This window comes from Myzus persicae, unplaced genomic scaffold (assembly GCF_001856785.1).
Source record: "Myzus persicae strain clone G006 unplaced genomic scaffold, MPER_G0061.0, whole genome shotgun sequence".
In the NCBI taxonomy this organism is placed as follows: domain Eukaryota; kingdom Metazoa; phylum Arthropoda; class Insecta; order Hemiptera; family Aphididae; genus Myzus; species Myzus persicae.
The window spans coordinates 1-24,752 of NW_019103979.1; the positions used below are offsets into that span (position 1 = coordinate 1).

The window sequence follows — 24,752 nt, forward strand, 5'->3', positions numbered from 1 at the left end:
TTTAACCGAGAGAAGGACAAAACAGTAAGTGTAAGGCTCCGTTCGACGACTTTGGTTCGGTCTGTAAAAGCGATTTCGAAGTGTGAGAATGGGGCACGAAGAAAGGCAAACGGAACTCGAAAAGCAAAAGTTTTGAAACAATCCCGGCGATGAGGCGAAGACGATATTTCAAAACGATAACGCCGCGATATTTTTTCGCGCTCCCATTGGCCCGGAAGCAAACGCTCGTGGAAGAAAAGAAATAGTGGTCTTTCGTTCCGGGAGGTAAAGACTCCGGGACCTTACCATTTTATATATTAAGACTTCGATTTTTATACTTAAAAAAACGAATTCAAATAGATGTATAGATTATATTATGTATAAGGTTTTAATTTGTTTTACGTTTTTACCTAATTCTGTAGAGCAGACCATAGGGCCGCCGGAATCGCCTTGACAGGCGTCGGCCCCGCCGTCAAGGTTTCCCGCACAAAACATCCCGTCGCTAATTGTCGATTTTCCGTACACATAAGCAGCTTTGCAAATTTTCATGTCTATTATCGGCACCAATGCTGATCGCATAGTGTTAGCGAAACCTGTTAAATTATAAATCGGCCAAAATAAACACCTTAGATACTTCGATTGCTGGTATTATTATTATTCACTGATGGTATATATATAGATTATACATATACATACTCGAACTGATGGAACCGTCTGATCCCCATCCGGTGATGGTGCAGTTCATATTGGGTTTTAATTTAATGGTTTCCGATGGCAAACAAATAGGCTGCACGTATTGATTGAACTTGACGCCCGCGACGCTGGTTTTCAATTTTATTACTGCTATGTCGTTGTTCAACTTAACGCTTACCTCGAAGTTGTCGTGAATATAAATTTCGTCGATAAAAATGTCTTGTTCAGAGTCTTCGAGCGTCTAAATAAAATACACAAATTCGTTAAGTCATAGGCAGCAGTAATGACCACAATTAACGCAGTTGCAGTAATTATCCAGGCATCCAGCACCTATACCGCGGCTATACCAGTGCCATACTTAAACTACTTGGGATTTTAGCTGTCATTATACATGAATATACTTAATGAAGACCATAATATTTTTATTTTATCATAGTAAATTATTACTATTGTTATATATATTATACAATATATTCAAAATCAGGTTTTTTAATTTACAATCATACATACATGTGCTATATTATAATTGTGTATCCCCTCCGTTCAAAGCCTTTGTTTTATAATATAATATAAAATCAATAGCTATAATAGTACCTAATGCAGGTTACTCAGGTAAGCACTTACCCCCATGTTGTAGTCACCGATCCTAACGTAATAGAAGTCTTTATCCAAATCACGTACGCAATGCGCCGCAGTCATTACATGGTATTTGGAAATGATTACCGCTCCGCAGACGTGTTCCGTTTGACCACCCGGTGTCGTCGATCTAATACTTGCCTACAAAACAAAAACATTGTTTAGCCGGTGATCGAACATATTAATTATAAAACATATTATAATCGTGGGCTATGTACAATCCAAGTCAATTATTCAGAAGAGCGAATAAAATATGAATTCCTTTATTTTACTGGTAGGTACTAGGTAGATACTTATATCAAAAGGTCTCTAGTAGTAGGTATCTACAATTAATAGGCAATAGGTATATAATTTGAATCCATGAAAAAGTTGACGCTAACAAAGATTTTTGAAATTTTACCCAAATTTTTTCGAGAGCAAATACTTAATGCAATAAATTATATAAGTTTTCTCTTATCGTGAATATTTTAAAATTATACATTTTTGGCATTATTTTTGCTCTATAAAGAGCCATAGTAGCAATGTCACCCACGCAGATTTAGCCAGAAAAAATATTGTTGTTTATTCGGTAAAGCCGTGAATATATATCGTTCAAAAACACAAATAATATATTAATATACTATAGGTATACCTATTTTATATAATACACAGACCTGCCAAGGATGGTCTCCTCTCTCGGTCTTAAATCCTGACGCGATTCTCTGTTGCACCATACTCATCGATTTCGGCACAGTCACCAACCGCTTTCCGCACTGATTGGGCAGCAATTCTTTCAGGTTCTTTTTCTTCGGCGATGCACTTTTCGCCGTCGTTTCCGGTGTGTCGTTGGTCTTAACGATTAAGAAAGGAACAAAAAACGTTAAATGTTAGTATATAATATGTACCTAGTTTAAATAAAATCAACACACAGCAATATGATGCATAGTTTACTGTTTAGATATATCATATTTATATACCTAGCAGGGGGGGGGGGAAATAAGGAGGGGGGATATGGGGGACAGATCACCCCCATGAGCTGTATTTATATATTGTTGTCTTATACAAATCGAAAGTTCAAATAAAAATATATATAAATTAATATTACGAAAAGGAAAAATTTTAAATGCTTAATATTGTATTGACTATTGGTTTATTATAAGATTATTAAACCGTTAAGCAAGAAGCATGATGTGAAAATAAATTATCGATTTAATTGTTATTCTTATCTTCAATATTTATTTATAAGCACGGGGATCCCGCCACACATTGTGCCTACGACTGTTCCTAATTAGAGTAATATAATATATTTATACATACATTGTACATATAACTATATAAGTATAAAACATATAAATAGTAGATAACGTGTGTAAAGGCAATTCCTAGAAAGAACATAATGCACCTAATGATAAAAATGTAACTAAGATGAGACTATCGTTGGTTTTTATTTGGTGTACTAGGTATATTTATAAATTCATAATATGTACGTCGTACGAATACCTACTACGAACGAACGTAGTCGCATATTAATTATTAATTAATTGTTTTTCGCAACTTCGTGTACAAAGTGCAAACTATCAGGCTATTGTTCTTATCTAGTTCTCAATATTAAATGTTGTTACCTACAACAAATGGAAACATGCAAATAGTATTACATTGATATTATGCGACGAGTTCCGAGTTAAAAGAATAAAAATAGGGTGGATGTCCTATAAAACATTATCAATTGCGCCCCTGATACCTTGAGTGTCATTTTGTAGGTACCTAAATGCTAATTGGATTGTTTGATGATTTAAATTACATTTTTCAGGTAAAGAAAACGTACCGGTGGAGTTTACATGAAAAAAGGTCAAAAAAGGTCGCAATCGGTGGAGTTTACATGCGCCCAAAAAAATGTGTCTTTATAAAATTATTTTACCCTTATATTTTAAGTTTTTTTTACCATTTGAACGATAGTTACGAATTTTTATTTTTACATTCCAAAGTAGGATATTTTTCAGAGAATTTCAATTCTAAACGAGTATTATAGAATATAAGGGTATAGGCGCAAACGCGCAACTAGGGCTCATATATTTTTTTTTTTTGGGCAGAGGGCGCCCGGGGGCTAAAAGTACCTAACACAAAGTTCTTAGATTCTTGGTTCTTTATTTTTAATCTATAGAAGGGCTACATATATATTTCCGGTAAAAGGACGATTCGCCCCCGCCAATTCGTCCCCTTCAAAAAAACAAGTCCACAGACGTTTCGTCCCCGTCTATTATGAAGATAGGACATGTGGCCCCCGGCAGTTATATAGATTTATTTATATCTACCCATAGGACGTTTGGTCTCTGGAATTTTAAATCACTAAATTTAAATCTTTTTTTTTTAACTTAAAATTTAAATTCTTTTTAATATAAATAAAATATTTATAACATTTTTCCACTGTCTGACAAATAAATAATAGTCGAGCAATATCATCTGTCGATAAGAAAAACTTCGATTAAGATAAATATCTATCGATAATGTCATAAAGGTAATAAATGTTCGTAAAATTGTTAACTTGTTAGTTTACTATTATTATTTTTTTGAGTTAATTAATTTAGAACATAATAAGTAGGTTGTTAATGTTAAAATTAATTGTTCGTAAATGTTAATGTGACACAACATGTGGGTGGAAAAAAACATTTACGACATTTACGTGCACTAGATATTCAAAAAAATAGAAAAAAGTGAAGTTGTTCAGACATTAATTAATACAGTTCCAAAAAATAATTCCTCTTTCCTAACCTAACCTAACCGGGGGCCAAACGTCCTATCTTAATAATAGACGGGGACGAAACGTCCGTGGACTTGTTTTTTTGACGGGGACGAATTGGCGGGGGCGAATCGTCCGCGATTCTATATTTCCATCCCCTCGGGTTACGCCAATGTGTAGCCGTGTAGGTGGATCTATATTATAACATAGTACAAAACTGTATGAGTACCAGTACCTATACGGCTATATACCTTATTCATCTTTAGTTGTAAATTTATAAGTTTTTCAAGTTCATGTGAGTGGAATAGCTTGGCACAAGGATACCGGGACCTGGTGTAGGGGTATTGAATTCGTTGTTAGGGAGGAACCTCCAATGACCACCTGAGACTATATTATTGTTAAAATATATAATATTTGTATTTTGTACACAAGTATATAATATAGAAGTCAATATCGTGGCTTGGCGTGGCGCGTTGGTTGCTACCAGTCGCGGAATGCGACTGAGAGTAAGTAACGGCCACAACTACTAGCTGCCGGATGGGTGACCACCTGGGTTGGGTTCGTAATCTTCGTAGTAATTAAAAACCTTGCCACACATACACGTGTTTGCTACCTACCGTAACACCCCTAACAATCATAAAAAACAACCTACCGTACCAACCTTACCCCTACTACAGTTCATAACCCCTATAACAGCTAATGGCCTTAGTTGCCGGGCTTAAGTTCAAAAAAAAAAAAAAAAAAGAAGTCAATATGTCACCGTAGGTATGTCGTAAACTTAAGTTCTAATTTTAGTTTAATAGCAAATATTTATGGAAGTTTTTCTCATCCAGGTCCTACCATGCTTTGTCGTGTTCATCATTTATAATTTAAAAACCTGAATATATTTTCAGCAAACGCTTTTGTATAGCTGAATTTTAAATTTAATTACTTTTTTAGTATCCAAATGACAAATAACAGACACGTCTTCGGTGTGTTTACAATTGTGGTATCCCCATTTCTCATGTAAACAATCTTCCAAAGATGTTTCGTTGCCTGTGCACCGCAATTGATCCAACCAGATCAGTCCATTTCCTGGACCAAAAGCTGCTTCTTTTTTAAACTAAATATATTTTACACAGAAAAAAAATAGTAATTTATCCTACACATCCTTATACGCTAAATTAATTTAAATTAATTTAAATTTAACGCTCACTTCAGCTGTCCCCTTAAAACCAAGATTGTTACAAATGACCAGTGCCTCGTTCGTACCAAAATCATCATCACACACCGTTCCCCAAACACCAAACTGACGTACTTCAACTCTGCCTTCCATACCTGCTCGACGTTCGTTGCCGCCAACTAAACGGATCTCTAAAGGCAACTGCCCCATAGAAAATCAACAATAAAGTAGGTTAGATTAGGTGAAAAACACAACAATTTAGGTGAAAGTAGATCTGATGAACAGAAACCAAGATATTGAAAGTTGAAACTCGTCACATTTGTTTGCAAACAAGTAAATCCAATTTTTTAGATAGTTAAGATTCCACATTAAAATGCTGGCATTAATAATTATTTATTTATTGTCAATTCAAATGCCAGCGTTTTAACTTGGTCTTTTAATTTAAAAAAAAAAAAAAAACACATTAAAATAAATGATATATTATATTTAAAAAAAATTCTCCACTAGGGAGTGTTTTTCAATTTCATTACTTAAGCTACTAATCTATATAACACATTCAATTATTACCTAATTTGTATGTGTAACAGATTTTAAAAATAAAAATATTTAATTAAAAATGTATACAAATTAATGGTTTTAAACAAATACATAAAACTCTGGCATATGAATTAACATAATATATAAAAATAATTAATAGTAGCTACTTAATATATCAATGCACAAAATTATCCTTTTTTCTTTGGAGCTATTTTCTGAATAAATTTTTTTGGAGCCTTAGTTGTTGTACTAGTAGTTGGAATTATTGTTGTAGTAGCGACACTCACATTACAACGTTCTGGTGTTTCGTCCGATCCGTCAGTACAATCTGCAAATGAATCACACAAGAAACGTACTGGAACACATTCTCCAGATTTACACTCAAATTCGTCATTTGAACAAGCTTTCCCGCCAGCGACTCTACACACCACACCAGCTGACTACAATACAGTAAATAATAAACAAATTGTTAATATCAAATACAAATATAATATATTGTAACATGAAAATCCATTTACTATTTTAAAAATTACCTCTTGAGCGTTGCAATCATGAACTCCCCACTCTTTGAATTGGCAAGAGTATAATGAATTTTCAGTTCCATTGCAGTCTAGATCATCTAACACAAATCTTGTTTTATTTGGCATTCCATAATAGGAATTTGGTTTTACAGCAACGGAACTTAGGAAACCAAGTTCTCGACAGATAACATTAGCTTCTCTCAAATCAAATTTATCATCACATATAACTCCCCATTCACCAAGGACTAAAATCATGGATTAAAATATTTAATAGGATAAAACTTATCTTTTAATTTTTTATACTTATATGCTACCTTTGACTTCAACACGTCCTTCATTAGTGGTGTTGCCACCCATCAGTCGAATCTCATATCCCATCATATCTTTGGTACATTTAGTTTCATCGCTACGATCTCCACAATCATTATGTCCATCACATTCCTAATAACAAGTTTAAATAATCATTATATCATGTTTACTAATTGTGTTATACCTTAAAAGTTGTAAATACAAATTTGAAATGTACCTACCTTTGATTTATCAACACAATTTCCATTTTCACAAATAAACTTTCCTATACAGAGAGCTTTATCGGTTTCGTAGTAATCCCAATCTTTATCAGATTCTAAAATTGTTGTGTTATCCCCTTTTGTTTTTTCATTCAATATACAAGTTTGTTCATTTTTACTGAAAACATTACAATATTAATAAATAACAAATAATTCAATTAGTTTACAAGTAGATAAATTTAACTAACTTATGAGAAAATGATTGACAAACAAAACCATCTGCTTGCATGCAACGGTTAGCACAAGTGTTAACAGTAGTGTGAAGCCATTTTTCAGCTTCATGGTTTGTTAATAGAGCTTCAGAAGTTTTAATGAAATTGTCCATAATATTAGAACAATTTTTTTCATCCATACCATTACTACAATCCTAATAAATATAAATATATATACTTGAAAAATATATAAACATAAGAATCAGCCAAATGGATTAGAAGATATTATCTACACTCTTTCTAGCAAAAAAACACGCTGGGTCCCAACAAAAATAAGTTATATTGTAAACCCTTACACAGCACCTTTCCATAGTAGAACCAGTCTCGTATTTAGGTAGGGTACGAAGTGAGGATGTGCAGATTTAGTGTGTTATCTTACTGGACAGAGAATAGATTATTTTATTCATTATTTAAATTTTAGAGACATAAAAAAAATTAAATTTGAAGTAAAACAGTTCTAAGGAAACCAATACATTTTTAACCACCCTAAATTGTATTTTTATTTTAACAAATAATTATTAGTATCTTTAATATAACTATTATTTAAATAAAATCAAAAAAAAATGATAACAATTATAGCATTGTTAATTCAACATTTCAACTTACTGCTTGATTATCACAAACCCAAGCTTGAGTTATACATTCATTAGGTTGACATTCAAAAAATCCTGCATCACATTTTGGTTCTTCAATCATTCGACTGACTGAAATTCAAAACATATATTTTAAGTATTTTAAATAATGTAAAAATAATTTCTGTACAACCTTTAGGTGATTTAGCTGCAGCATTACAAACTGGTATATCACAAAATTCACTTCGCACTATTCCATTTGAAGTTTGTACATAACACCAAGGTTGTAAATCAGTACCATCAGGGTTCCTACACTTGTTGTGTTTGTTTAATAAAGATCTTCGTGTTTTTTCTGATACTCTGTACTTCATAGCTACTAACACTTGTTGATCTTCCCACAATAAACAGGCATTTCCAGAGGCAGTTGTATTCGCTGAACCAGTGTAATCCGAACCAGCCCCATTCACACAACCTAGTGATTTTGTTTTTATATTAGTACTATATGTATTTATAAAAATATTATTAATTCAACATTTTTAGTGAAAAAACATTACCAATGTCATCAACATCTCGTTCACAGACATAAGGTAGTCTATCAGTCTTTGTTCCGCAATCAATTGCTTCCCAGTGATAGTACTCAGAGTCACATAATTTTGTGCTGTTTGGATTTGAAGGACAAGGGAATGACTTTTGTAAAACAATACATAGAGCACGGTTTGTTTGTATATTGGGTGAAACAGCTTTTCTGAATTCCCAGCCTGTAAGCAAAATATATAATTAGCATTGCATATTATACTACATATTTCAATAATTTGTATCACCTGGCCACCAATTTTGATACACAAATGGATTTTCAGTGCCTTCCCAAATCCATATGGGACTTCCTAATAATGAAACACCAACTCCCGATGTTAGGATAGGGCCTTCTGTTTTCTGTCTAGATAACCATTCAGATATGAAATCATTTTCTTTCTAAAACACAAATAAAATATTCTACTATAAATATATTTAAGAATAGAGTGCATTTACTGGTATGCACTAAGTCTACTGATAGTAAATACTTTTTTGTTGTAACTTTAAAAAAAAAAAAAAATAAAACATTTAATAAAAATGAGTGATTTTTTTCAAATTTATGTTTATACTTTTTAATTTTTATCATAAATAATTTGGAAATTTTACTTGTGAGCTAATATCTAAAAGCTTTCCTCCCCGTTTAAGACAGTGTTCTAATGCTTCAGCTTTGCTATAGCCAATGTCTTGAGTTTTACTTTGTTTTTCTAGTACAGGAACAAATAATTTATAACATTTTCCATCAAACGACACTTCTTCCGGTTGACATTCAGAGCCTGAATTTGATCGACATTTCACCCAGACAGCGTCTCTTTCAACATTACAAGCTTTATCTGTAATTTAATGACGAAATAAAATAATAGATTAATGTACTATAAAATCATATATTCGATCTGTTTACATGTCTTGTATAATTTAAAAAGAACACTATTATAAATATATTATATTCTATTGAAATCATAATTAGTTGTTTGTTTTTATACTTCAATAATAAAATATTTTTAAAACTAAAATCATAGAATTATTTTAAAATACATTTGCAGGACATCTGGTTATAAATTGTGAAATATATAACAAGCGAGATATAATTTTGACCAATCACAATTTAAAAAAAAAATGGGATTATGATTTATAAATTAATAAATTTGAGAACTAAATTGTTTTAAGGTTTAACTTATGACAAAACTTACCTTTTCTTTAACTAAAATGTAATACATACTATTAGATCCGATAAGTTATAATTATAAATAATAGCATTGTATAGATATTACATTGATCAATTTTGATCAATGCATAATGATGGCGGTAACAATAAAATAAATATTAAATTATAATATTATAGCAGAGATACCAATTAATATTTTTGGAAGGCCAGTTTTGGAATTCAAGAAGTTTTCGGGGGGGGGGGGGCTAACATTTAAAGTATATGTTTATCAGAAATCAAATAAAAATTCTGATATTAATTCATCGAAAAAAAAAATTTTTTTTAATAAAGCATAATCTAACGTCTTGTTTGCGGGCCAGATAAAGTTCCACAGGCTGCATGAAATCCATAGGCTGCTATTTTAATGATCCCTTCTATTGTAGCAATAATGTAATATAATAGGTATGTTATAAATTTATAACTTATCAATATTTTAGACTTGAATTATGGTCTAATACATATGGGTTCAGATTATATTTGGTAAGGCAGCAAGAGTAATTTAGTAGAATTCAACCTTTATAAGCATTATAAAATGTATTCTACTTTTTGAAATCAAATCTATTTCTGCAGTCTTTACAACATGCATAATATAGATATTTAAATGATTTTGTGATTAATGCTCATAAATGTATCATCTTATTATTTAGTATAAAAAAGATTGTTATAGATTGTTATTAAATAAATAGTATTTGGTTTTTGTAAGATTCTTGTAGAAAACTTACCATTTTGAAGCTTGCAATTATGAAATACACTTTCTTGGCCATTACATGATACTTTAGTAACTCCTATATTTCTTAACAATCTAGTAGGATTATCAGTAGTCACAGTTAAACCTTGCCATGTTTGTTCTGCTCCTCTAATTAAAGTTGACAATAAATTAGTATCATGATTATTAATTATTTCCAACAAAAAAATTGTGTAATTTCACAAAGCTTAAAATGTAAATAAAATATTTTACATTGAATTAAGTTTACTAGCATTCCAAAAATGTATTGCTTAGTCATTGCATAAAAAATGTATAATGATAAGTACCTCTTAAATCCAAGTTGTTTACAAACAATATCTGCTTTCTCGATTGTCCATGAGTTGAGTTCATCGCAAACTACACCCCATTGAAAAGGCTTTCCTTGAACTTGTAAAAATCCTTCGGAGCTTTTTGGACCTCCACGTAACCGAATAGACTGAGTACTATTTGGTTTCAAATCAATTCTCACTGCTACATTGTTGTTGACTCTGTTGTTTACAATTTTAGGGGGTGTATGCATAATAGAAGTGTTTTGCAAAAAGTTATCTGCTAAATCAATAGATGTTGGGTTTCTTAAGATTTTTGACTGTTTATTTTCGCTTGGCAAAGTTTCTAACACTGCTTGATTATGATTTTCTAGTGGCTCAGTTTCAGTTACCAAATCACTATTACTAGTTTCATGATCAAACTCTTGTCTCATATCAATGGGTGGATTATAATCTTCTTGTATTGTGGTTGGTGTAGTATAAATATAATCTTCTTCTATTGCGGTTGATGTAGGTCTTACTAATTGATTACATTCCACATTATACGGGTGATCACATACAGATATAGTTGGGTTAAATAATGTTCCAGGACCACAGTCCATTTCAAATGTTCTACCATTTGCACAACTCAGAAATTTGGAACATTCTGTAGGATGTGGTTTAATACCACTGAAGCCATTTGGACACTTAGAATTAGTAGTTGATGATGAGTATACTGGAGATTCTTGTGAAGGAGATTGAATATTATCTGTGTAACTAGGATTTTGAATTTTACCTGAATCTTCTTTTTGCTTAGGGTATTGTAAACCATTATAATTATTTGGTAATCTTCTACCAGCAGAATCTCTGTTAAAACTCAATTCTATGTTTGGTTTTGACTGTTGTATGTTATCAATAGGTTTGGAAATATTAGGAACAACTATTTTAAATTGTTTATTCATTTTTGAGTCTCCATTAGTTCGTCTATCTTGTGGTATTGGATTTGAATACTGTGATTGTGCATGTCCATTAACCATGGAGTGAGCTGAATAATCTGGTGAAGATTTTGAGTTATAACCTTGACCATTTGGTATAGAAGATTGTTGCCCATAATCTATGTGAGTTTGACTTGCATCTCTTGATGAATCATAATTATTTGGTTTATTGTGCTCTGTTTGTTGTCTATTACCTAAATCAAACGTTGATGCTGGTTTGTTGAATTGATTATTAGGTGTTTGAAATTCTTCATATTCTGATTGTTCATTTGTGTTAGAACTAGAGCTTAAACTAGAACCTTGTTTCACCTTGAGCTGTCCTCGAATCCAAGAATTAGGATTAACATTAGAAGGATTTGATGATACTGGTTTTTGATTTCCATTATAACTGTTTTGTGGATATGGATACGGGGATGGAAATCGTACTTTATTTTTTTGTTGATTTATTTGTTCTTGTTCTTGTTCAGATAAATAATTATTCTGTGTTTCTTCAACATTACCATAGTTATTGGGTATTCCGTAGTTATTTGGATTTGGTAAAAATTGATGACCTTCAACAATTGACTGACCGTTTGAAAATGGTATAGTTCCTTGCTCTGGATTTGCATATCCATTAGGATTGGTCCTTGATGGATTTTTATTAGAATTTTGTTGAATAGGAAACTGTTGTTGAGCAGATCCGGGATAGTTTGTATTACTATCAATTGGTTGAGATATTGATAGAGGATTTTGATTGAAATTTTGTTGAATAGGAAATTGCTGTTGATAAGATCCAGGATAGTTAGTATTACTATTAATTGGTTGTGTTTTTAATAGTGGATTTTGATTGAAATTTTGCTTGATAGGAAATTGTTGTTGAACAGGTCCTTGATAATTTGTGTTTCTATTAATTGGCTCAGATTTTGTTGGCGGATTTTGAACAAAATTTTGCCTGTTAGGGAGTTGCTGTTGAATCTGTCCTGGATAATTTGTGTTACTATTAGCTGGTTCTGATTTTGGAGGGAGTCTCGGTATGAATTCTTGTCCCCCAGGTAAATTTTGAGGTGCAAAATTATGATTTTGTTCATCTGGATAGAACTGCTGTGACTGTACTTCAGCGTTTTGTTGAGTATATCCATTGACCACTAAACTAGATCCATAAAGTGGTTTAGACTCTCCAGTTTGTAAACCATAATCTATGGTCACGGCTGAACCAAAATGCTGTGAAGTATCTGCATTGAAATTTTGACCTTTGACAATGAATTGTGTTCCAACTAATGGATTGGTCGATTGAGGCTGATATTGATTGATTGATTGAGGCTGAAATTGATTAGTTGGTTGAGGCTGGTATTGATTAGTAGATTGAGGTTGGTACTCATTTGTGTTGCTAATAAATACACGATCTTGATTAGAAGTCTCAGCGTTCAAATCAAAATTCTGACTAGGATTTCTATTTATGAACGATGAATCAATTTTTGATGGATTTCCATCTAAGCATTGTACTTTAGCGGGAAAATCACATTCCAAACTATTGGGATTGAATAAAGTGCCCGGTCCACATGACTGGACATACCCACGTCCTTTAAAACAATTTAAAAATTTTTGACAATCTGATTGAATAGGGAATAAGCCAGTTGTTTTAGTAGGACAATTCTTTCCATCCGATATAACTGCATTATTCTATAATAAAAAATGTAATAAAAAAAGTCTACTTTGTTACATGAAAATATAATTATAATAAAATTCTTACCTCATTGTTTATATCTTGGGGACTCTTTGTCTGTTGTTTATAAATTGATGAAGCAATAGGTTTGATTTCAGGTCCATTATTTTCTCTGAGCCCGCCATTTTTTACTCCAGTGTTAGTATTTCCATTAAATGCATTCCAATTCAAATTCTCCTCAGTTAGTGATGGTCTAGTAACTGCATCCGTGTAACGAATAATCTGATGATTTGTTTTACAAAAATTGATTAGTACATTTTAACTACAAATTTTAAACCTAAAATACTTACACACAATGCTTCATTATGCAAAAAAAGTAGAATTACAAAAATGGTGCAACCTTTCATGTTGATGCGCACATTTAAACTGAAAATACTATCATTTTACTTGGATTTTTTGATAGTTATCTAAAGTCCAAGAGATCAAAGGTTGAAAAAACATTTACAGAAAAACAAGGCTATTCTCTAGGCTTATCTGTATAAAACACAAGTGAAACCTTGCTAATGTATCCGGTTAGATAACCCTTTCTTGATCCACAATTCACAAACAATGGAAAATATTTATTTACATCAAAACAATAATAGGTACTTACTAAAAAATAATAACTTTATTTCCAGAAAATAATTACAATAACAGCAATCAAGAAATTCTTAACTTAGATTTAGTCTTATGCAATATATATTTGTATGGATGTTCATTATTGTAAGGCGTTTTCGGTATTCCACAACATTTACGTACTTGTGGAGACAATAAGAATAAGTTTTGAGATAGACCATAAATACTTGATGCCGTCCAATATAAGGTCACACCCTAAAAAAATAAAAAATATTCATTAGTTTAGATTGATTCCTTTTTAATACAAATTATACATACTGATGGTAGGAAACATGAAAGCGGCATCATGATAATAGTAAGACCTCGAAAGATATTTGCTATGATTTTTTGATTACGCGTTGGTTCTTTGTTTCGTGATTGAGTTTGAACCTACAAATATTAAATTAGATTTATATAGCTATACTAATACATTTTTTATAAATATAAACAAACAAACAGTACTAACTAACTAATTTATTTATTTAAATTAAATCACCTCAATAATTAAAAGATTTGATAGACACATAATTAAAGGTAAACACATAGTTGAGTCAATGGCAGTTAAGTTTGAAAACCACAAAATTCCACCTTCAGTTAGTTCGTAAAACCTAATAACAGCTTTTGAAAGTATATACCTTATAAAACAAAATATGAACAATGGCAGAGTATTATATTAATAAATATTACCATCATCACTTGGAGGTAACATTAATGTGAGATTACGAGTTGCTATCGACATACAAATCCACAAAGGTAATTGCACCCAAACAACGATTGTTGATTTTGCAGGATGACAGTTTTCTTTTACTATCATTTCATTCCAATACTTTTTTACCTACAATAAATAATAGTAAAAATGTAGACAAATACATTATTTAGAAAATTATAAATTGTATTCTAATAAAAACCAACAGCTTAGTTCTTAAAAAAAAATTATAGGAAAATTATGTATATACTTACAGCTTTGTTATAAACACGTTTAGCTTTATTTTCAGGCCATCTATTCAATTTAACTGCCTTCACTACTTCTTTTTGTATTTCTACTACTGTTGATTGAAATTCAATAGAAAGATTTTCCACTTTTGAATTATTATAATGCTAAATTAAAAAATAAAAAGCTGGTATTATTGATACTAATAGTAAGATATTAATGACAAATAAATGTAGCCATAAAAATGTATTATCACTTAAATTCAAATATTTTGTTTCTCACATAGACCTTATACTAATAGACGGTACATGGTTGTAGTTCCGGTATTTACGTGTGACAGTAATAAGCTGTATATAATATTTAACACAAATTGCCATCTGGGTCTTACACCCAACCTCGCCGGCCAAACTTACTCCGTCTACTAGTATAAGGTCCATGATTTTTCAACACTTTTCATAGGTACAATCTGCATTAAAAAACAACATAACGTTCAACTTCTTGTGTAAATACATCTCTTAAGTTTTTAGGAATAAGATTTCATTAATAGGATTTTACCTACTTGAAATATTGTCAGTGGTAGAGTAATGACTAATCTCAGAGCTACAGCACTAAGCATTATTGTAGCCCACCAAGGAGTACCAGTAAATTCATGAAATGAAATTATAAATTGTTGTGCATAAGCTACCGGTGTACTGTTTGACATTGTCATAAACCACGAAGGAAGCGTAACCGAGGAGTCTGATGTGACACTTCTGTTTGATGGACGTAGAGTATAAGTGCTATTTTTACTATAAAGTGATGAACATGGATCTGGTCTTTTCATATAATAGCTAAAAAGCCGACGGTCGATGATTTTTTTTAGATTTGATTGACGAGTGCATAAGGTCTGTAAGATCATTTTATGGCTTGCGGTTTTCTAAAATTTATTATTAAATAATTATAATATTTAATGTTATTTAAAATGAAATGAAATGTTTTATAACTCTAATAAAAATAATGACAACAAGGCACATTGCATGATGCACATGGCCGAATATTTAGGAATTTAGATTTATTTAGATTTACTTTACAGTTTACATGAAGACTTTGAGAGTAAAGAAATTATTTTTAAAATAATTCTAATCAACAATTTAAATCTCGGTTATCTACAGATTGATAAGTCTATGTAATTATCACAAGATATTTGATATCCAGAAAAATTAACATTATAACCTCAAACATCTATATTTGATACTATTATTCTCATTTCCCATACCTAAATAGTAAATAGTAAATAGTATTTGTGTAGTTAAGATAATCCTTAAATCTTTCACCCCATTTATGGAATAAGTAGCGGTAGCGTAGTAATTTACTTGAAATTATCGTAGCGTACCGAACTTAAAATCAAAAATGCAGGTAAATAGTACATTATATATTTCTTTTTTTTCAGAAAACTAATGTTTTTCTAACAATTGATGCTACCCACCTATTTCTGATTTCAGAACCCCAATGAAGATACTGAATGGAACGATATATTGCGTTCTAAAGGAATACTTCCACCCAAAAAAGAAAAAGAAATAACGGAAGAAGATGTCATTAATCTTGTGGAGCAGACAGTCCGTGAAAAACAAAATGGTAAACTTGAAATGAATTCCTTAAATTGTATTTCCAATAATTAGATTTTTTAGATTATGTATTAGATTTTTAATAATTTATGATTTCAAGTTATTTTAATTCTATGATAATAAAATAATAAACAATTGTCAGTGAACCCACTTTTCAAAATCTTATGCTGTCAGAGAATTAAATTTGTTGTTTATATTTATGTGTATTTAAATTTGGCAAATGTTGACCTTAAAATCAATCTTGTAACTTTATAATGTTATGTATTACCTATAGCTTTAACATTGAGATGTATATATATTAATTGTATGTGGGCCAATGCGATCTGATGTGGTAAAAAGTAGAAACTCGTGGCCTTTTTATATTATCATAAGCTAATATTTCAAATCACTTGAATTATGAATTTTATTATAATACATATTTATGATGATCTGCATTTTTTTCTGTATGCAGGAGAAAAAAAAGATATGGTTGATATGTCATTGGATGAATTGGATGAATTAGAAGATGATGAAGATGAACGAGTGCTAGAAGATTATCGTAGACGAAGAATAGCAGAATTAAAAGAAAAAGCACGGAAAGATGTTTTTGGCGAAGTGATAGAAATAAGTGGTCAAGATTTTGTGAGTCAAATCAATAAAGCTGGATCTGGAATATGGGTGGTTTTACTGTTACATAAACAAGGGTAATGCTATTTATTTAAATATTTTTTATTTTTTATTAATTTTTTTTTTACTATTTTCTTTTTTACAGCATTCCAATTTGTGCATTGCTGGCTGAATATTTAAATCATTTAGCAAGAAAATTTCCTGCTACAAAATTTGTTAAAAGCATTTCAACGACTTGCATCCCAAATTATCCAGATAGTAATCTGCCGACTATTTTCATATATTATGAAGGTGACCTAAAACAACAATTTGCTGGACCAAGAATATTTTCATTGACAACTACTCAAGATGGTAGGTGTTATACTTTTAATAGTAATGACGTTTTTGAATATTCATCAGTGGTTTTAAAACAGCGTCATGCAGAATGAAAACACATGATTAATATTGTATACCTATACTTAAATATGCATAGTCAAAATATTTTATAATATTTTATATTTTACATTCAGAGAAAAATAGAGAAACAAATAACCATAGGCATTTACACTTAAGAATTATAGATCTAAGCCTATACAAGTGTCAGAATATAGAGGCTATGGAAAAAAAATTTGGGGGGCTGACTGGTATGCAGTACCTGTGTAATACACTTAGGCAAACAATATCTATCTGTATTAAAATACATTTGTCTAATATTCAAATGACTCATTGAATGACATCATTTATTGACCATTCAATAGTTAAAAATATATATTGTCATTAAATTATATAATACTTAGTATTTATTCATATTTGTTTGTGAATAATGTGTTAAATATTATTAATACTTATTCAGGATTTGGGGGGGGGCTGAGCTATTAATTCCCCCCCTCACCACCTACATTGTAACTATTATAAAGATGTATGCTAGTGTAAACAAAATGATAAATACATTAATATAACATTGGTTTAGATTCAAGAATCCAGATTGCATTTGACAATTTATTTTTTCAAAAATTGCTATAATAGGACTGAGTATGGGGAAAACCACCAATTGTTTCATTCCTGTTGTTGGGACTAACCTGTTAATGATAATTTTCTACTTATTTTCTAAAGTTTAAGTAATGTACAATGTACATGTGTAATTTTCTCGTTAATTTAGTAATTTTCTTAGTTTTGCCTAGGTAATACAATATTTTTTTATTGAAATGCATTTTATGAATTTCAGAATTTGAGTGGATGTTGGGTCAAACTGGTGCTGTGAAAACAAAGTTGAAAGATAATCCTAGAAAAAAGACTAGAGATGTATTGTTTGATAATTTACTCACTAATATGTGAAGAAATGGTTCAATATGTTTTTTAATTTATATTTATTTTATACATTTTTTCTTGCTGTTTTATGTTTGTCCATTTTTTTTTACTAATCTTCTTGTGTTTGTTTTTATTTATTTATTAATAACAAAATAAATAATACAGCAATATTAATATGAAAATTATTTTTGTTAATTTAGACATACACATAATATAATAAATTATACATAAATATACAGTAAAATTTCTGTTAGTAGTCACCTCTAAAACATGGTTACCCCTATGTAACAGTAATTTTTTTGGGTCCTGTCAAGTGACCTTGTAAGACTTCTTTAGGAAGGCCATCTCTAAATCTAAATATTGGTCATTATTTCCAGTCCCTTTGGTGACCGTTACATGGAAGTTTGAATGTATAATATATTTATTGTTTATTGGTCTTAAGGTTATAAAGAAATAAAGGTTATTTTTACTTAGAAATTAATAATTATTTAATAGTAATATCTAAACATTGTTCTCCATTGGTACTGCATAATTCAAAACTATTATTTTTTTATCATTATCTATTTTGATTTTTTTTATTAAAAAATGTTTGTCGTTTGTGGTTTTTTGCATATTTAGTAATAAGAGGTTATTTACAATATAATTATACTGATATTACATTAAAAATATTGTGGATAATAAAAAACCTACAATTCCTATTTTATAACTTCAATAGTTCCATGATCCATGCTATGTTATTTTTGAACAGAACATATTGAAATATACTTAATTTAGTAACATGTTATATTATTTAAAATAGAGTCAACCAACTTCAAGGGCGCTTTATATTTTATGATGTAAAGTTAAATCAATTTTAATAAAATTATTTTTTTTATAGGTAATACTTTTTAATTAATTTTTGATTTACCTAAAAAGATATTTTATTTAATAGTGTCATACTATCATATTATAATGACATCTGAAAAAATATATTATTATCTCTTTCATATTTGAATTTAATTATTATTGTACTGTACCTATTATGAGTTTTTCTATACACTTTAAGACACCAGTAACTGCAATAGCGATGTAAAAACTATGATATAATTTAGGCTCCTTTTATAAAATGCGACGTTAAGTAGTAGGGACCTATCTGATTTTTTTTTCATTTTTTGAACCGGTCGAGAATTTGCTTTCGCATTACTGCCGTGACATCAATTACAATTACTTACATTATAAATGAAGGCTTTCTCCACGTGGAAGCAGACGGGACGATAATCCTACGACTTGCTCTCTCACAGTTGTATGTTACGTTGCCGGATGTCTTCTGGTGGTTTCTTGGGCCGACTGGAGTCCGTCACCCTGGTTATCTCCTTCTGGTAGTTGTAGAGCCGACCGGAGTCTGTTGCTCTAAAGTCTCGTGCTGGTCCTTCCGACGATACGGTGATCGTCGTCCTTCCCGTAGTAGGTACTTACCTACAGATATTAAGTACAACGCATTAATTTATAAGAACTAAATTTATGACAAATATAGGTGATTACGAATTTCCGGCTCTCAAATTAATGTCAAGAATTCTCAATGTGTTTTTAAATCGATTGCAATTACGCAATTTTCTTGCAATTTATTTCACGTGTAATACTTTATAAAAATGTACCAGTGGTCCAGTGGTTTGGTACCATTTGTCGAAACATATTTTGATGTCTGATTTCATCAATATCAAATATAACATCCAAGCGTATATATGTAATTGAATCAGATACTACTGAAGTGGTGGTGTTTTTTTATTTTGCACTCTTTCATCCTTAAACATTATTACACCAATAAATATCGTCTACTAAATACAATATTTTATTGTGCACACTGCGCTGCGTAGTAAAGAGAGAACCAAATGTATTAGATATGTAAGATGACTCCATCACGTATATATTAAATAATTGTTATTTGCAAGTAAATCTATTTAATTTATATTAAGCATTATTTAGTAGGCGTACTCAACGAAGAAACATCGGAAAAATTATTCAAATTGAAAAGAACAACTATTAATTATAATAAATTGCTTTCATCAGTAGGCAGTTAAATTTATCACGGCGCGTTAGGTAGGCAATTTAGGCCAAAATATTATAACTTATTGTTCACGTATCGCAATATGCCAATATACCATAACGTCATTACGCCATAGATACGCCAAGTGGCAAGTGCTAAGTGCTAACCATAAAAAAGAAAAACAATAATGTAGGTATAAGACGTTTAAGTCATATTTATATTTTAATATATTATACTAATCCAGCGTGTGGTTTAGGTATCTGGGCATCGAGAATGTTATCATTGGAAAGAAATTGCATTTTTCCATACGCCCGTTTATGATTATTGGCCACTTATTAATAGGTACCTAATCAACTAATCAACTTGGTTTTTAAATTTTAATCTAACTAGTTACTTAATATTCTAATCAACTTAAGAACGTAACTAGTTTAATTGGTTGCTGAAATGACTCAGTGTCTCAGAAATTAGAAATTGATTTAAAAATAATACCAAATTAAAATTAAAAATGTATTTGACATTTTTAGTTTTAATGGTCTTATAGTTTTATACATTAATAATATTTACTGTGTACCTACACGGGCTTGAATAAAAATAATCTAATACTATAATATCTGTAATATTTCTTTACAAAATAATACTTTATAATGTACAATATCATATAGTACAAAATATTTTTTATGTGATCCATGAACTAATTAAGTAGATTAACTTTTTTCAAATCTAATGGAGTTAATATTTTTCCCCGTATGGCTTAAGCTTAGTGAGTTACACGTAATGTCAATTAATAACTATTACAATCTGGCTTAACGATCACGTGTTCGCTTAATTTAACTTAAGTTAATGATTTACATTAATTTACAAGCCTCTGATAATAATGTAGTAAGCATTTAGCATATTGCAATATTAGCCTGGCATCCGTTTAGCGGTTTAGCCGATATACCTGGTATTTGGGAGCCGGTGGGTCAATACCCTCTTAAGGTGGGTTCACACTGCACCGTGTCGTGTCGTGAAATGTTGCCGTGCTCAGATTGGTCCAACCACGTGGTTAAATCTGGTTTCTACCACCAATTTTACGGATTCTACTACGAATATCACGATGTTCCCACATATACCACGAATAGTTGATTTCATCCAACTTTTGAAAGTGTGGTTACTGATTTAATAGTGATAATACATGAATTCAAATATTATTTTGATATCAATTGAATGAAGAACTCATTTATGGTATAGAGTGGTATCATATTTTGAAAAATGGAAAAAGTTCACGACACGACACGACACAGTGCAGTGTGAACCCACCTTTAAAGTGGATTCATACCTAGTCTTGTCGTGTAATGTTCAGTATATTTAATAAATAGGTAACAAAATGTTGGTCACACGTTACTAACAAGTTGAATATATTCAATTCTACATGACACGACGAGGTGTGAATCCACCTTTATGGTCGTCCACGATAGTGATGAGTGCAGAGTAGTTGTTCGAACCAGGTTCAATGTGCTTTTATAATATTTTTTTTTTATTTTTTTATTTTATGTCAAAATACACAATCTATATCATAAGACACACTATAAGTATATAGGATAAAGAACATATAATATGAATCTTTATTCTTCAGTGAAACAATTTATTGAAAAATAAAATATCTAGATTAAGAAAGTATTACTATTTTGATTCTTAAGTTATCCTATGCAATCATAGTAGCTGTAATTTAAATATTAGATTAGCTTAACACGAAACACCTACGTAACTGTGTAAGTATATTGTTATACCTATCGTATATATACCGGGCATCGGCATAACAAATACTATTATACTATAATATAATAGTTTTTTGAACATCTATTCATTCAACGATATCAACGTTGCTAGTTAATATGTACGATCACTAAAAAAAAAAATGAGCATTATTTTCGTTCAGACGATTTGCCTAAAACCCGTTAATAATGTTCAATCAGATTCTTTTTTTCTTTTCAACAAACGGTATACCATCTACTGATTTGAATACGTGAATAACAAAATTAGTTATCCCTATATGGCTATATATATTATACACACATCATGTGTTTTTTCAAAAAATTATCCAGAACTAATGGAAAATATTTCGTTTTTTTTGTGCAATGTGTTTTGTGTGAGTTGGTAGGCGTAGATGAGGTAACGGGTCTTTCGATGGATAAGTAGACATAATGACTTGATAGGCGCTTACTTAAAATGAGCAATATCGTATTCAAATATCTTGCACATATAAAATATGCTTCTAAACTAGAAATAATCATTATAATTGTGTAAAAATGTTTGCAGATTTGAAATCTTGGCTCGTATAATCTAAATCATGCCACAATGTGATATTATTCTGATAATAATATAGGTATCAATTTAAGAACATTAGTTGGTCTTATTCATCAAAATAACTGGTAAATAATGATTCAATTGTAAATATTTTCCACTAAGTAGCTGGCTACAATCTAACTATACTAGCCACAATAAAAACCAGAAAAAAAAACAATACTATTACCTAGTATTTATAACTATTAGACTAACAAACTGTTTTTGAAATTTGTCATTATATGTTGAGCGCTTGTCTGACGCGAATCTAAGCATTCAAAGAAAACTTCAGATATGGACGCCACCCAAACAGACTCGATCAAATTCGTGGGACTATCTCATCGGTCCTTGTTAATCGCCGCACTGGACTTGGCTGTCCAAGACGTCTGCAGGCCACCGCTGCCAAAAAAACTCGCAGGGAAATCTCAGTCGTCGCCGGAGTTAACAGTTCTTTCAATTGTGTACGGCGAAAAGAATCCTGTTCCACACGTGTCGTCGGAAATCCCACCCAAGCCTACACGAACAGACTCGATCAAATTCGTGGGACTATCTCATCGGTCCTTGTTAATCGCCGCACTGGACTTGGCTGTCCAAGACGTCTGCAGGCCACCGCTGCCAAAAAAACTCGCAGGGAAATCTCAGTCGTCGCCGGAGTTAACAGTTCTTTCAATTGTGTACGGCGAAAAGAATCCTGTTCCACACGTGTCATCGGAAATCCCACCCAAGCCTACACGTGGTTCAGCTTGGAAGAGATCCAGAAGATGCGTGTGGAAATGCCTGGTAAACGTAGCTCGCAGAATTTGTTTCTGCCAGAGTTCTGTGGACGTGGAATAATTTTAGAAAAGTTCGACCTCCTCCCCGCAAGCTTGGTAACACAGACGTGATGGTCGAACTTTAAAAATATTTTTCATGTCTGCAATATACTCTGCAGACGGAAACGAATTCTGCTTGCACCTTTCACTAAGCTCTTCCAATCGTATTTTTTTTACCACTTCGAAACGGACCAACGTTTTTAGTGGGATTTCTTTTGGCACCGGCAAAACAGTCTCCACTCCGCCATACACGGAAAATACATCCGACTCCATTTTTCAAAATCGACGTTCGTCGAGTCCAATGTTTTTGTCAACTCCCTTCATCGTTATGATTGTTATTCTGCGACTCTTTGAGTTTTTCGTTGAGGACGTTCGAGGTAGTAGCATACCTAATTCTCGTACACTAAAACTACGATAATTTAATAATATACATAACATGTATTCGTTTGTCAATGTAACTGTTAAAACTAAATAAATATAAATATATAAAATAAATATTTTATTTTATTTCTTGTTTATTTAAAATTTAAAAAAAAACTAGTTAAATCTGAAAATAGAAAAAAATTGTTTGTTTTGGCTGATTAGAACTTTTACTTTTAACTTTTTACTGATTTATCAGTAGATAAGCGCGCAAATAAGAGTTCCTATGTTTATTATCACGAAATAATGATGCAAAGGAGAACAAATATTTTTAGTTTTAAGTTATTTTGAACAAAAAACAACCAGAAATTTAATAAAATGTCTAGGTTTTTATCAGTGGAAATCATAAATCATAACTAAGCACGGATATGCAAAAAGCAAACATAATTAGAAAGATTAGAAATAATCTTTAAAAAAAACAAATTTAACCTTATATTTTAATTTAATAAATTTACCTTAACCAAATAAAAACAGGACACGGTAGATATGAGAATAATATGATGTGGGTGTACAAGACGTAGACATTAAAGGACAGCCAGGAATGTTATCCATATGCTATAAATTTTAGCTAAACCATATGAGGCATAATGTATTCAGTTGCGTGCCCTAGTTCTGGGGGGTGATTAGGGTCTTACTCCCTCTCAAACATTGTCCCGTAAATCCCTTTATTTGTGTAGATTACTGATGGATTTCCAAATAAAAGGATCAATGCGGCTTTAATGAAATCACAAAGTAAGCCATTGAGTGAATTGAGACCTTGGATATTTAGATTTAAATTTGACTACAAACTATATAATATAACGTATATTGTTCTAAATCTTACCTTAATTTTAATTTTATTTATAACTTTTATGAATGCTGCTGTTGTTATACGAGTATTATATTTTATTTTTTAATTATACAAAATTTTTCCAATATATATTTTTAATTCTATATCATCTGTGGACTGTGAATAATACGTGGGATTAACTATACCGAAATCAGTTCGTAAAAGAAAATATTTATTATATTATAATAGGTAATGTCATATCAACGATAATAATATTGTGACTGCCTATTATAGGGCTAAGATTTACGCAACATAAAATAGTAAAA

At 31.0% G+C, this 24,752-nt stretch overlaps 4 protein-coding genes across 4 annotated transcripts; 2 read left to right on the forward strand and 2 right to left on the reverse strand.

The window, feature by feature from the left end:
- Positions 1-333: 333 nt before the first annotated feature.
- On the reverse strand, positions 334-13,474 carry LOC111037170. Its single transcript, XM_022319559.1, has 20 exons — positions 13,349-13,474; positions 13,086-13,280; positions 10,404-13,015; positions 10,094-10,227; positions 8,777-9,000; positions 8,419-8,569; positions 8,152-8,355; positions 7,791-8,069; positions 7,632-7,729; positions 7,002-7,180; positions 6,775-6,931; positions 6,559-6,685; positions 6,257-6,489; positions 6,011-6,163; positions 5,220-5,387; positions 4,956-5,126; positions 1,962-2,138; positions 1,297-1,449; positions 676-913; positions 334-572 (listed from the first exon to the last, which is right to left on the reverse strand). The coding sequence occupies exons 1-20, from the start codon at positions 13,403-13,405 to the stop codon at positions 349-351; spliced, it is 5,934 nt and encodes a 1,977-aa protein (XP_022175251.1). The 5' UTR covers positions 13,406-13,474; the 3' UTR covers positions 334-348.
- A 169-nt stretch (positions 13,475-13,643) lies between these two features.
- LOC111037171 (mitochondrial inner membrane protein COX18) lies at positions 13,644-15,481 on the reverse strand. The gene is made up of 6 exons (XM_022319560.1): positions 15,143-15,481; positions 14,613-14,750; positions 14,340-14,487; positions 14,149-14,270; positions 13,932-14,042; positions 13,644-13,868 (listed from the first exon to the last, which is right to left on the reverse strand). The coding sequence occupies exons 1-6, from the start codon at positions 15,479-15,481 to the stop codon at positions 13,698-13,700; spliced, it is 1,029 nt and encodes a 342-aa protein (XP_022175252.1). The 3' UTR covers positions 13,644-13,697.
- Positions 15,482-15,802: 321 nt separating this feature from the next.
- Positions 15,803-18,557, forward strand: LOC111037172 (phosducin-like protein 3). Its single transcript, XM_022319561.1, has 5 exons — positions 15,803-15,978; positions 16,065-16,197; positions 16,639-16,870; positions 16,939-17,144; positions 17,998-18,557. Exons 1-5 carry the CDS (start codon positions 15,973-15,975, stop codon positions 18,105-18,107), a joined length of 687 nt encoding a protein of 228 aa, XP_022175253.1. The 5' UTR covers positions 15,803-15,972; the 3' UTR covers positions 18,108-18,557.
- Positions 18,558-21,451: 2,894 nt separating this feature from the next.
- LOC111037173 lies at positions 21,452-23,739 on the forward strand. Its single transcript, XM_022319563.1, has 2 exons — positions 21,452-23,205; positions 23,442-23,739. The coding sequence occupies exons 1-2, from the start codon at positions 22,720-22,722 to the stop codon at positions 23,589-23,591; spliced, it is 636 nt and encodes a 211-aa protein (XP_022175255.1). The 5' UTR covers positions 21,452-22,719; the 3' UTR covers positions 23,592-23,739.
- Positions 23,740-24,752: the final 1,013 nt, after the last annotated feature.

What these genes read in the sequence shown, in the direction of transcription:
- LOC111037170 (XM_022319559.1), bottom strand. Translation starts at nt 13,405, where the DNA reads ATGAAAGGTTGCACCATTTTTGTAATTCTACTTTTTTTGCATAATGAA. An exon ending in TGTCAATCATTTTCTCATAA is followed by an intron (nt 6,932 to 7,001) that starts GTTAGTTAAATT and finishes TAATGTTTTCAG; the next exon opens with TAAAAATGAACAAACTTGTA. An exon ending in GAGGAGACCATCCTTGGCAG is followed by an intron (nt 1,450 to 1,961) that starts GTCTGTGTATTA and finishes TTTGTTTTGTAG; the next exon opens with GCAAGTATTAGATCGACGAC.
- LOC111037171 (XM_022319560.1), bottom strand. Translation starts at nt 15,481, where the DNA reads ATGATCTTACAGACCTTATGCACTCGTCAATCAAATCTAAAAAAAATC. An exon ending in TACCACTGACAATATTTCAA is followed by an intron (nt 14,751 to 15,142) that starts GTAGGTAAAATC and finishes TTTTTAATTTAG; the next exon opens with CATTATAATAATTCAAAAGT. An exon ending in AACGTGTTTATAACAAAGCT is followed by an intron (nt 14,488 to 14,612) that starts GTAAGTATATAC and finishes TATTTATTGTAG; the next exon opens with GTAAAAAAGTATTGGAATGA.
- LOC111037172 (XM_022319561.1), top strand. An exon ending in TTACTGTTACATAAACAAGG is followed by an intron (nt 16,871 to 16,938) that starts GTAATGCTATTT and finishes TCTTTTTTACAG; the next exon opens with CATTCCAATTTGTGCATTGC. An exon ending in ATTGACAACTACTCAAGATG is followed by an intron (nt 17,145 to 17,997) that starts GTAGGTGTTATA and finishes TATGAATTTCAG; the next exon opens with AATTTGAGTGGATGTTGGGT.
- LOC111037173 (XM_022319563.1), top strand. Translation starts at nt 22,720, where the DNA reads ATGGACGCCACCCAAACAGACTCGATCAAATTCGTGGGACTATCTCAT. An exon ending in GATGCGTGTGGAAATGCCTG is followed by an intron (nt 23,206 to 23,441) that starts GTAAACGTAGCT and finishes CAACGTTTTTAG; the next exon opens with TGGGATTTCTTTTGGCACCG.